General features: G+C 41.3%; 1 protein-coding gene across 1 annotated transcript in view; it reads left to right on the plus strand.

Annotated features, from left to right (window-relative positions):
- SCN11A (sodium voltage-gated channel alpha subunit 11) overlaps positions 1-14107 on the plus strand; it is a 101021-nt gene that overhangs the window by 72534 nt on the left and 14380 nt on the right. The window contains exons 22-26 of the mRNA XM_060180409.1: positions 2934-3107; positions 6056-6157; positions 6603-6866; positions 8586-8639; positions 10054-10195. Of these exons, the coding sequence (XP_060036392.1) occupies positions 2934-3107; positions 6056-6157; positions 6603-6866; positions 8586-8639; positions 10054-10195 (736 nt within the window). The remainder of the gene's footprint in view (positions 1-2933; positions 3108-6055; positions 6158-6602; positions 6867-8585; positions 8640-10053; positions 10196-14107) is intronic.

Consider the following 14107-nt stretch of genomic DNA (forward strand, 5'->3'; position numbering starts at 1 on the left):
GTGGAGTTGCTATGTAGGTACTGAACCCCAGAAATAGCCCTAGTGGAAAAAATAGGTAAACAGGAGAAAAGGAAGGAAGGAAGGGGAGAGGGAAGGAGGGAAGAAGAAAGGAGAAGAAAGGTGTTGACTTTCAGGAACTTGGAGTAAACCGATGGAGACTGGGAATTACAGACCACAGTGTTAAGGAGACACCATGGAAGAAGAGGCTTGATGTCAGTGGAACAATGTTCTATGGAAAATATCAGCCAAGTTGAGATATAAAAGCTGATGAGAACTTGGTAGGACAGAGAAAGAGATGAAGGTTTTCTCCAGGCACAAGTCCTCTTGTTAGAGGGAGTCAGAACTGAGAGTTTCATTCTTTTGAATTTTCTTCCCCAGGGCTATGGGGGTATGTGGTTATCTAAGTGCTTGACAGCAGCTTGGAACATTCTTACTCATGAGCACAGAATGTGAGCTCAGATCTACAGGGCTGCAGAGGTCATGTAGGCTCCTAAGCTGAATATGGGCCCTGGATCAGATCAAATCAATGGGGTTTATAGTCAACAATATTTATACCCCTTTCCCATATTTGGGAGCTACTCTATTCCCTGATCCAGCTTTCTGGTCCTTTTTCCAGCCATGACATCATCTCCCCAGACAATAATTTAGATCCACCTGCATATCAGATTTCAGGCTCAGGAGAAAAAAAAAAAAACTAATATAGTCATGGGCTCTTTGGAATATAGCTAAAATGGCCTACTAACTATCTACAAAACAGAAACACCCCCCCCCCCCAACTCTTCATCTGAACTATTCCAGCCTTTAGGTTCATGATTAGTCAACAATTTGTTTGGCTCTATATGTTAACTCTTATTTTCAGCCATCAGGTTCCAGATGCTTGCATGATACCAACTGGACTTCCCTAGGCAGATGACCCCACCAATAAGTCCTGGAGCTCCACTTCCCCAGAACCCTGCCCAGCTAGGGAAAGAGAGAGACAGGCTGGGAATATGGTTTGACCTGTCAATGCCCATGTTCAGCGGGGAAGCAATTACAGAAGCCAGACCTTCCACCTTCTGCATCCCACAATGACCTTGGGTCCATACTCCCGGAGGGATCAAGAATAGGAAGGCTATCAAGGGAGGGGATGGGATATGGGGTTCTGGTGGTGGGAATTGTGTGGAGTTGTACCCCTCTTATTCTATGGTTTTGTCAGTGTTTACTTTTTATAAATAAAAAAAATAAAAAATATTATAAACAGAAAAGATAAATAAAAAATTTTAAAAATCAAGCTAGCTATAATATTTTTTTTCCTTTACTGTTTATTCAAATGTTTGGGGAAGTCTTAGTGCTAGAGTCTTTACTCTCTCTCTCTCTCTCTCTCTTTCATTTTCTATAACTCTGTAAAGGCCAAAAAAGGTTAACTTATTATAGACTTTGAAGAATCACAGGCTTTGAATGAGAGAAACACGAGGGATATAACATGGAAAAGAGGCTCTCTGGAAGCTACATGTATTATTTTGAAAATCACAGTTAATGAATGTGTATTATTCAAAATCATTAACACAACCAGCTCTTGCCCAGAGCTTCCTAAATTTTGGAAAGTCATATTATACAAACAAGAATATTTTTATTTGTTTGTTTGTTTGTTTTGCCTCCATGGTTATTGCTGGGGCTTCATACCAGCACTATGAATCCACTGCTCCTGGAGGCCATTTTTTCCCATCTTACAGAGATGGGAAAAAAGAGAGAACTTGAGAGAGGAGGGGGAGATAGAGAAGAAGAGAGACAGAGAGATGCCTGCAAACCTGCTTCTCTGTTTGTGAAGTGACTCCCTTGCAGGTGGGGGGCCTGGGGGCTTAAGTCCAGATCCTTACATGGGTCCTTATACTTCATACTATATGCACTTACCCTGGTGTGCCAAAGCCTGGATCCAGAATGGCCACATTTAGAGGGAACACTGACATAAATAGAGATAAGGCTGTTGGTTAGTAGTAGAAAGTGTTGGGCATCAAGGGTGGCAGGATTTTTTAATTAGTGATTGAATAATGATTGACAAGACTGTGGGGTGAGAGAGGTACAATCCCATACAGTTCCCACCACCAGAGTTCCATATCCCCTCCCCTCCACTGGAAGTTTCTCTATTCTTTATCCCTCTGGGGGTATGGACCAAAGATTTTTATGGGGTGCCTAAGGTGAGAGGTCTGGCTTCTGTAATTGCTTCCCCACTGGACATGGGCATTGAACAGGTTGATCCATACCCCTAGTCTGTTTCCTTCCCTAGTAGGGCAGGGCTCTGGGGAGGTGGGGCTCCAGGACACATTGGTGAGGTCGTCTGCCTAGGGAAGTCCAGTTGACATCATGGTAGCATCTGGAACCTGGTGACTGAAAAAGAGTTAACATATAAAGTCATACAAATTGTTGATTAATCATGAACCAAAGCACAGGAATCTCCCTAGGGCAGGGAGGGAGTTGGGGGGGAGGCCTTTGGGGTCTTGGCACATAGTGGTGGAAAAGGATGTGAGTTAGATTTGAGAGTGTTTTGCAGACACCTATCATGGGGAGATGAGAAATTGTCTTCATGTGTCAACAACTGGACTGTCAACCAATAACTCCCCCCATAAGATGAAAACAAATTAACAAAAGAAAGAAATAACATCTTCTTTCTTCTAGTTTTGTAGTTTTGTTGACTGAAGAGTTTGACTTGGGTAGGTTGTCAACAACTGGACTGTCAACCGATAATTCCCTCATAAGATGAAAACAAACAAATTAACAAAAGAAAGAAATAGCAGTTTCCAGTTTTGCAGTTTTGTTTACTGAAGAGTTTGACTTGGGAAAGTTTAGCCTTAAACCTTTTGAGAATACTGTCAATTTACTCAAATAGGAAAGAAAAAGTAAGGATTTCTATGCAGATACTTAACCTGGCTTATCATGCTAATGTTTTTTTTTTTCAGGTATTTGAAGATGTTAACCTTGAAAAGAAAAGGAATATCAAAACATTGCTTGAGTGCACTGACAAAATTTTCACATTCATTTTTATCCTGGAGATGTGTCTGAAGTGGTTGGCCTTTGGGTTTAGGAAGTATTTCACCAGTGCCTGGTGTTGGCTGGATTTCCTGATCGTGATTGTAAGTTTGCCATCTTTGTGACCCATGAAGGGGGCTGAGAAGGGAATCATACGGGTACCGTTTTTCTTGTTATGCCTCAGATGGTGACTTCCCAAAACATTTTTCTTCATAGTACTTGCCATTATCAGTTCCGTCAACAGTCCAGTCTTTCTTGGATTCCATCCCTCATGTATTCTATTTCTTAAACACTAGACTCCATGTTCTTATTTAAGAATTACTCACAGGGAAGTTATATAAACCCCCAAAGAGCAGTGCTGTGGAACTAATGTGTTTCCACGATGCATGCATTAATTTCTGTCCACAAGTACCGATAGTGTCTGAAGCATGCCTAGAATGACTTCATGTATTCTTCACTTTCCCTCTCCTTGCAACTTCCCGTTTCTTTTCAAGATTTCTCAAGGCAGGTTGGTAGCTAACAGATCAGACTGATCTTCAGTTTGAGCGTCAAGCACCTCAGAGCACTATTCACATTCATTATTTTGCTTAATCCACACAACAGTGATGTAAATTCAAATGTGGTATATCACCTGTCACATTACAGACAGGGAAACCGGAAGCTAATTTGTCGGTGTAGAGTTAATGCCGACGGGAGTAATAATAGACTGCATTTATCACCCGCTTCCTCTCTGTCAGCTGCACGCTTACTAATGTTGTTCAGCAATACCATAAGTATAGTTAAAGACCACTGAGGGCCTAGAGACAGTATTTGTCATCTCCAGAATAGATAACTATAATCCATAGTATAGAAAAACCCCTTACAGAGGAGTCGGGCAGTAGCGCAGTGGGTTAAGCACTGGTGGCGCAAAGCGCAAGGACCTGCTTAAGGATCCCCATTCAAGCCCCCAGCTGCCCACCTGCAGGGGAGTTGCTTCACAAGTGGTGAAGCAGGTCTGCAAGTGTCTATCTTTCTCTCCCCCTCTCTGTCTTCCCCTCCTCTCTCCATTTCTCTCTGTCCTATCCAACAACAATGACATCAATAATAACTACAACAGTAAAACAACAAGGACAACAAAAGGGAATAAATAAATAAATATAAAAAGAGAAAAGTATCTAAAAAAGAAAAAAAAGAAAAAATCCTTACAGATCAATAAGAAAAATGCAATCCAATGTAAGAGTGGTAGAAGACTGTGAATAAGCAATTCCCAGAAGAAATTCTAGTTGCCAATATATATACTAGTTAATATAGTAGTACTTATTAGGTAAGAGATTTATTTTCATTTCTCAGACTGACAAAATGTTTTATTTTGATAGTATTTAATACTGAGAATGATATAGAAAGATGGAATTTCTAATTAAAAGCTGCTAAAATCACTTTCTCCAAAGGCAAAGCTATTAAAAATAAAACAGAAAATCTATTTTTAAAAGCTATCATAAACAAAATACACTTTGAATTGATTTTTTAATCAACAAGAATTTTAAAAAATTTTGTATTTTTTATTTATTTATTTTTGTATTTTTTATTTATTTATTTTCCCTTTTGTTGCCCTTGTTGTCTTTTTATTGTTGTTGTAGTTATTATTGTTGTTGTTACTGACATTGTCATTGTTGGATAGGACAGAGAGAAATGGAGAGAGGAGGGGAAGACAGAGAGGGGGAGAGAAAGATACACACCTGCAGACCTGCTTCACTGCCTGTGAAGTGACTCCCCTGCAGGTGGGGAGCCAGGGGCTCGAACTGGGATCCTCACGCCTGTCGGTCCTTGCGCTTCGCGCCACCTGCTCTTAACCCGCTGCGCTACCGCCCGGCTCCCAACAAGAATTTTTAATTATATTTTCTGTCATAGTAACATATTTAATTCTCTCAATTCTCAAATGTTGTGCTGGTATGATAAGACTGGAGGGTCTAGTGGGGATTGCTTTTAGACCTTAGTCAACTCTGACACCAGTTCAGTTAGGAATAGAATTCACTTTCTGTTTTGCTGTGCAATCCCCCCTCCAAGTTGAGCCTCTGAGGGTTCTGCATAATCAGAAAGAAGGACTCAAAGATCTGCTAATAGCCAACTTCAAATTAAGGTCAGCATATTTGTTGAGTTTTTAGTTAGTATATTTATCGGATTTCCCTAGTCCTGTCCTGTTGGGAAGAAATGTGGAGAATAAATTGGACTTACATACTCCGAGATGAGACATTTGAGTGAGGGGAAATACTAGCAAATTTATTATTTTTCAGGGGCCAGGTGGTGGCACACTGGGTTAAGCACATACCCAACAGTGTACAAGGACCCAGGTTCAAGCTCCTGGTCCCTACCTGCAGGGGGAAAGCTTCACAAGTGATGAAGCAGTATTGCAGGTGTCTCTCTGTTTCTCTTCCTCTCTGTCTACCTGCTCCCTTTCTCAATTTCTCTCTGTCTCTATTCAATAATAAAAATTAATTTTTTTAAGATTTTAGAAAAAATAATTTGTTACTTTTTTCTCTTTATCTCTTTTTCTTTTCTCTCTCTTCTCCCTCTCCCTCTCTCTTGTTTTTCACTGTCAGGTTATCTATGGACTTGGTGCCTGCACAACAACTTCTGGTGGTCTTTTTTTTTTTTTTCTTATAAAGACAGAGAGGGGGGTCGGGTGGTGGCAACCTGGTTGAATGCACACGTTAAAATGTGCAAGGACCTAGGTTCGAGTCCCCAGTCCCCACGTCTAAAGGACCCCTTCACTCTTTCCCTTCATGTGCCTTTTCATTTTATATTTTTTAAAACAACTACTTAAAATCAAGTTACAGTTGCACCTTCTTACCCTTGAATAGTTCAGTCTTTATTGCCCAAGAACAAAGATGTTGTGTTATAGTCACTGTCCAGTTCTCAAAGGAAGGAATATCAACATGATCTAAGACCCATCCATTTCCACGTGTCAGTAGTGTCAGTGTTCGAGATCCACTATGGCAAGTCCCAATCTTGAGTCCCCACTGACTTCCCTTGACACCAAGTAATGAAAACCATCTGTGACTTCTCTGCCCACCAGGTCTCCATGACCACTCTTACTGATAAGAAAGACTGGAAGCCCTTGCGGATCCTGCGAGCTCTGAGGCCTCTGCGAGCACTGTCCCAGTTTGAAGGAATGAAGGTATTTTCTTCTAGAGGGAGGGAGGATGGCCAGCCAGCAGGGAAAGGCAGCAGTCCACTGCTGTTTCTGAGTTGAGCCAGACTTTCCTTATATTGTATAACTTTTCCTTTCTATCCAGCTCACTGTTTAGAATTTGAGAGATGGGGGCCAAGATATAGTAAATTGCGTCTCTAACAGTTCAGATGGACTTCTCCATCGAGATCAGGTGTCCGATGAGACTCTCCTGCCAGCATCATGGGACCCTTCCCAAGCGACCTTCAATAGCAGTAAGGGAGAGGAGAGGACCTGTCCTGTGTGGTGCTGAGAGCAGGTTTTGTCATGGCGAGGAGAGCAGGGGTGGGAAGTCGAGATGGAGCTCACCACACATCAGGCCCATCCCAGGAAGATGAAAAACTTGGCAAGAGCTGTCCCAACCATGCTTTCTTTCCATCTTTGTTTCCCTAAGGTGGTGGTGTATGCTCTGATAGGTGCCATACCGGCCATTCTGAACGTTTTGTTTGTCTGCCTCATTTTCTGGCTCATATTTTGTATCCTGGGAGTAAACTTCTTTTCTGGAAAATTTGGAAGATGCGTTGATAACACAAATACAGTTTTTAATCACACCATTATTGCAAACAAAAATGAATGTGACAGTGCAAATGCCATCTGGATCAACTTGACAGTTAATTTTGACAATGTGGGGATGGCTTACCTTGCCCTGCTACAAGTGGTAAGTGTTGCCTATATGTCTTTCATTGTGAAATAAGGAAACTTAAAAGAATCATAGATAATTTGTCAACTAATCAAATCACAGTGACTCCATTGAGATAGTAGAGCTGAGTCCCAATTTCTCATGAGGGAGCCAATGTCCTTTGGGGTGATTATTCATGAAGCATCTCCAAGGATACTCTCGCAAGACTCTGTACATCTTTCCCCCTCCTCTGCAGTGTTTTTCTCTCCAGAGCTCCTCTCAGAGAGGACTAGAGCTTCAGAGGCTATGCTCTTATCACCACTTCCACATTGTACCTCAGTCCCAGATCAGACTGTGATTACTGAGTCTTAGACACAGAGTGGAGACAAGCAGGAAAGATCCTTTTCCTTAACTAGGTTTCTTCCAACAGCTGGCCCACTGGTTCTCTGTCAGTTCCCTTCTTTTTTCCCCAGAGTTATGACTTTTTTTCTTTTATTTTCTTTAATATGTGGCCAGGGAATGAACCCAAGACCTCAGCTATATGTGATAACAGTGAGTGACTCCCCACCCATATTTTTATTCTGTATTTTTCTAGAGGGAAGTGGAAGACAGAGAGGGATAGACACCACAGAACTGCTCCATGTGTCATGCTGTTGTTGGTGTTGGGTATCATGTCCCCATGGGGTTCTGTGGGTTGAACCAGAGCAGCAAGTATGGCAAGGGATGTGCTTTACCCACTGAGTCATCTCTCGCATCCCATCCTCTGTTTTTTGATTTGTTTTGGGGAGATGACTGACATGCGTCACTGTAAAAGTTAAGGCATAAAGTATAACGATTTGATTCCTGTATATTGTGAAATATTATCACAGTGTCACCAAATGCCACGGTTCAGGGGCTCGCTACTAGGAAGTCAACCTTTGAGTGACAAGACCTGATGAGTGGAAGCCAGGCTCACTCAGACACCTGCGACCTGAGCAGATAGTGGCCTCACATCTCAAAAAGGAAATATATATATATATATATATATATATATATATATATATATATATATATATATATATATATGACACACCTTATTCTCAAACTTGGGCTTAGGGGATATATAAAACAGAGGGAAAGAGAAAGGCGGGGGGAAGGGATGGGAGAAGGCATTCAGTTGCAAGATGGTCTTCCTAGCACAAATCTATTTTTCTTATTTGTTAAAGAAAAATTTTAAAACTGTATTATTATAAGAGTCTTGCCTCTGGACATCAGAGGCTTCCTTGAGGGGCATTTCTTACCTGTTTTCTGCCCTTCACCTGTGACTGGCCTCTTGTTTATCAGAAACACTTGCACCACTAGTGAAAATATTCTGTTATCACAATGAGACAGAGAGCTTGGGAATGCACAGAGGTAAGGTCATGCAGATGGTCACTGTGGCAAAGCAAAACAAACTAAATTTAAACAGAACTCCTTGTAATAATAGGTACAGCTAAAATGCATCTTCTGTACAACAGAGAGAACGGGAAGAAAAAATATCTTTTCCTTCTATTATGAGAACTCTTATGTGTTTTGTTTTGAAATGTGTGTGTGTGTGTGAATGAATAAAGAAAAGATGCTCAAACACCCATCATGAAGCTCCTTTCTACCCATCCTTTCTCAGACCATTGTCTCCTGGGAGGGTGCTACATCACCGGATGTCCATGTCCACACTGCATGGTATTTGTCTGCTGGTAGTAAGTCCATAATTCTGTTAATATTTCCCTGTTCTTGTTACAGGCAACATTCAAAGGATGGATAGAAATTATGTCTGCAGCTATTGATTCCAGAGAGGTGAGTTTATATCCACCGTGTTCCAAAATACTTGGGTCAAGTCCAGGATGTCATGACTACGTGGATAGTCCAGCACTTCTGGCTTCAGTGTTCCATGGATCGGTGATCTTTCCCCTTTTCCCATGAGACAGACATGATGGAGATTTCTAGTTAATTTTCCATGAATGTGACATTTTAGTTTGGTTCTAAGTCCAGTCTTCTTTCTCCATATCAACCAAGAAGATCCTGTCAGGTAGGAGAGAGAGCCAGAAGCCTCGGGAGGATGGGGTGGCCTTGATTTCCTCTCTCACTTCTTCTCCAAGTGGGTAGACAGGCAGAAGACAAAATTTCATGAATACTTCTGTTGAATGTGAGGAAATCTTAGGACCGAGCAAGAAAGACCTTTCCATGTTTCCAGGATCCTCAGAGTAGAAAGAGATTTCTGGTAATTGCCAGCTATTAAGTTCTAGTTAGATAAAGAGGAATTATAGATCCCAAAAGTTGGAAGAGAAATCATCAGAAATCTACTTCTATTTCCAAATTGGAAAAATGGAGGAAGAGAATTGTCCAAAGCCAAAGAATGAGCAAATAATTGAATCAAGATAGGACTCACCATTGTAACTTTTCCCTTATCGTCACAAATATTGTATTGTTAAAGCTTCAGGATGTCTAGCACATAGCCCGTATTCAATACCTGTGAACTATTAGTAGCAGAAAGGTATGATAGTGGTGCAAGCAGTTTATCACAAAGTGAATATCTTAAAATATTATTACACTCATTTTTAAGATAGTGATGGGGGTGGTGGTGGTGGTGGTGACCATGGCAATAGAATTTCCTTTAATACCAGACTAGACTCAAAGCTAGGTTGGACTCATGGCAAAGTACACTATACAGGTGAGCAACCTTGCTAGCCCTCGTACTCATTTTGTTCGTTCGTCTGAGAACATGGGGTCCCCAGCTGCCTTGAGGCGAAGATCAGAGGGAAGGGCATGTCTTACACAGACGTGTTCTCTTACATGGGACTTACTCAGGGATTTACACATGTCCCTGAGTGATCGACAGGTGGGTAGACATTTGTCGGAGGGACGCATGCCCTGATATATTGCAGTCTCTGAGTTTTGGCTTCTATCATGATGGCCCACAGGCATCCTAGGAACCATTTCAGCTGACATTGGTGATTATGTCACTCCTGTTTCTCAGAACTTTTTAATCTCCCCATTGCTTAGAGAGAAAAAAACCCAACTCTCCTGTCACTCCATCTCCCCACTACATGCTATCATTCATGGGGGAAGTAGAAAGAGGGTTGCCTGCAGGGCCATGACTACCATATGTGGATGCTGAGAAACACTTTAGTTTTCTAGAGAGTCATCAAAATGGTTTATGTTTTTCTCCAGTAATTGTTTTTCCCCCTTTCATTTGAAATACTCCTAACAGCCCTTAGACCAGCCAAAGTTTGAAGCAAATAAAGGCATGTATATTTACTTCGTGGTTTTTATCATCTTTGGCTCATTCTTCACTCTGAATCTCTTCATTGGTGTTATTATTGACAACTTCAACCAACAACAGAAAAAGATAAGTATGCAGGTTGTCCTAACATGGTAATTTAATCTCTTTCCCAAAGGCCTTGTTAGAACATAATTCTGGGGAGTTGGGCAGTAGCGCAGCAGGTTAAGCACTGGTGGCGCAAAGCGCAAAGACCAGCATAAGGATCCTGGTTCAAGTCCCTGGCTCCCCACCTGCAGGGGAGTTGCTTCACAAGCGTGAAGCAGGTCTGCAGGTGTCTTTCTCTCCCCCTCTCTGTCTTCCTCTCCTCTCTCCATTTCTCTCTGTCCTTTCCAACAATGATGCCATCATTAACAACAATAACTACAACAATAAAACAACAATGGCAACAAAAGGGAATAAAGAAATTTTTTAAAAAGAACATAATTCTGGTGTAGATCATTGTACAAAGTAGCTTCTAGTCTCTGCTTGAGAACAATGAGGGGGTCACCTGTAGAATAGTCTTGAAGAAATTATTGAAAAGTAGCTGGAAACATCTGGGATTTTATAAAGTCATTGTTTTTATTCCCCATTTTACCCTCTTGAACAGTGATCACTGTTACTGTTGAAATTCAGTCCGACATAAATGAACCTTACTAGAGGAACAACTACTAGGACTATTGTTGATATTCTGGTCCAGAATTTGATACATTTTCCAGGGTCCATTGTTATCTCAGGTGAAAAGAATAAACTTTTCTTTCTCAGAAAACATGTGTCCAGACTCCCCATGGCTACGTCTCAGTAGATTCATGGATCTGTTTAGAATGAAGATGCTTGGAAAAGAGGCATGTTTAGGGAGCTATTTCCCCATGCATTATAATTAACATAAACACATGGTTAGTCCTCCAAATATAATTGTGGAAAATAAAAATTTGAAAGAGCTTAAATCACTTAAGTTAGACTAAGCCTCTTATCAGTTTGGTATGATTCCTTTCAGTTACTCTTAACTAAACATATATTCATTTTCCACAGCTGAGATTACATGCCATTTTTAATTTTGTAATTTCTTCTCCTCCTCCTCCTCCTCCTTCTTCTCCTCCTTCTCTTCCTCCTCCTTCCCCTTCCTCTCCTCCTTCTTTCTTCTTCCCCTTCCTTCTTCTTCTCCTTCTTCTTCTCCTTCTCCTTCTCCTTCTCCTTCTCCTTCTCCTTCTCCTTCTCCTTCTTCTTCTTCTTCTTCTTCTTCTTCTTCTCCTTCTCCTCCTTCTCTTCCTCCTCCTCTTTCACCTCCTCCTCCTCCTCCTCCTCCTCCTCCTCCTTCTTCTTCTTCTTCTTCTCTCTCTCTCTCTCTCTCTCTCTCCCCCCCCCACCATGGGGCAGGGGGCGACATAACACTAAACTTTCCCCTGTGGAGTGAGGGCCAGCCTGAGCCCTCACTGCCATGTACATGGCAGAGCAGTACCTTTCCTTATGAGCTGCTGTATCAGCCCTGTTACAATAATTTTTCAGCCTCAACTATATCATCTATTATGAAGAGATCATAATTCACGCTAACCACTCTTCTTCTTTGACACTTAGATAGCTTTTAAATTTCTTCCTCTTCTTACACAGTCATAGTATTATGGAAATTCTCTGCATATCTCTGATTATATCTTCACTATACAGTTCTTGAATTTAAGGTATTAAGGATGTATTATCAAATTACTTTTTAGAACTACTGTGTTAAGTATCTCCATTCTCAAAGGTGCGAAATGCCTGCTTATTCTCATAATTCTGATTTTTATAAGTACTACTGTATTTTTTTAGCTTGGTGGGTCAAAGTGTTAACTCACTGTTTTTTATTTATTTATTTGATCATTGTAAGGTTATATACATTTTTCACAGGTTGCTGTTGTTTCAGGGCTTTCTCAGACAGAGTTACTTTAGACTTAGAGCTACAAGGAAATAGACAGGAGGAGACATAGCCAAATATGGTCCCACTGCCTGAAGCCACAGAAAGCTGAACACTGTCACACCAGATTTTGCGGGAAGGGAAAGATGCTGGCAGTTTGAACGCAATGAAGGCTGGAGCCCTGCTCAAATCTACCTTCTCATCCCTTCACTTTAGAAAAATATTGGGTTGTCAGAAGAGTCACAATGCCTTTTTGCATGGGAAAACATGTCATGGCTTTCCTGATGGTCCAATATTCATACAGATAGAAGGAGGGTTGGGAAACCAGAAGATAGGTTATACAGCAAACAGGGTGAGGGCTTGAGGTTTTACTGCATCCAGAATCATGGCCTCCAAGACCATCGTCGGTTTTCCATGCACTTCCTCCTGAAGGAAAGTTTGCACCAGGTCTAATGCCCTGGTGTTTGCTCTTAAGACAAAAAGCGAGCAGGAAGGGTGTGGGACATGAGTTTCTGCTGGATGTTCTATCTTTGCAAATGCAGTTTCAAACATTTTAATGGTTTCTTGCAAAAAACAGTTCTAGGAACAGAGTGCTGAGAGTTTATTATCTTTTGCTTAACTCCATTTATCAATTTCAGGTCACCTCATCCCTCTAGATCTGTGTCAAGTAGTCCTGCCCCTCAGGATCTCAGTCTTAGTGGTGTGAATCCAGATCATGAAAATTCAGGACTACAAATTTTTTACTTAATCTCTGATACACCTGAAAACTTTTTTTTTCCCCGCTCAAAGGAGCCTTGTTCTCATGAGGACGGGAAATGGCAACATTCGTGCTTTTTAAGAATAACTCATTTTCCTGACCCCAAAGCATACACATATGGCAGTGCCAGTATAATAGTATCAGTATTATTATGATGCAGATAATTACTGAAAATATGTGTCTACCAGGTGTTCTGAAACTACCTGGTTAACTTCTAGGGATATATATTTTTTTTCAGGATTTAAAAACTGTGGTGCAATGTACATGAAATCTACCATTTTAACATGTTTTAGTGTAGGGTTGACTAGTAAACAAAACTTTCTACCCACTGTCCCCCAAATTAATATGGATTTCTTGCCTCTATTAGTGGAGAAATCACTAATTCAAGTGGTACCTACTAGAAGCTACTGAGAAACCAACGAACACATTAATTAACTGAATGAAAATGAGGGCTTATTGCCTGAAAATGAGACAGAAATACTCAGAAAAGAAATATTCGTAGTGACTGGCTCTTCACGCCCCCCCCCCCACACACGCACACGTCTGCCTGGTTTGGTTCAGCTCCACAATCCCAGCTCCCACTGCATCTCCTTCTCCATCTCTTCCTTCATGTTGCTTCTTCTCTCTTCCAGTCCTTTGTTTCCAAAGTCCAAGATCAGATTCCAAGTCCAGTCACTTCCTTTGAATTCTTCTTCTGATGTACTTTTTTTCTGGGGGGGGGGGCGGGGGGAGGATTAATGGTTCACAGTAAAATACAGTAGTTTGTACATGCATAACATTTCTCAGTTTTCCACATAACAATACACCCCCTACTAGGTCCTCCTCTGCCATCCTGTTCCAGGACCTGAACCCTCCCCTCCCCCCCCCCCCAACTCTGGATTCTTTTACTTGGGTGCAATACACCATGGACATACTTTTTCTTTGTTTGCTACTCGATAGAGGGAATTCTGAAAAATGTAGTTGCTCTGTCTCGAGTTCCACACCTTATTTCTTTGGGACCTGTAACACCACCACTCCTCCCTACTCCACCCTCTTCACCCCACTCTTTGTAATCTCCACTCCACTTTCTGTCTCTGTGATTTTAAATCTTCTATATGAGTCGAATCGTACAATTTCTATCTGGCGCCATTGTGTTGTTCAAGTGTTAGCGGTACTGCTCTGGCTAGATGTTGATTGGACAGTAAAGCAAATACAAGAAAATGATGGTTAATATCAGTCTTTAATAACAGCCTTTTCCTTCCTTCCTTCCTTCCTTCTTTTCCTTCTCCTCCTCCTCCTTCTTTCTCTTCTTCCTCCTCCTTCTTCTTCTTCAATTGCCACCAAGGTTATCACTGGAGTAGGGTGCCCGCATGATGACTCCA

The sequence above is a fragment of the Erinaceus europaeus genome, chromosome 21 (assembly GCF_950295315.1).
Source record: "Erinaceus europaeus chromosome 21, mEriEur2.1, whole genome shotgun sequence".
NCBI lineage: Eukaryota > Metazoa > Chordata > Mammalia > Eulipotyphla > Erinaceidae > Erinaceus > Erinaceus europaeus.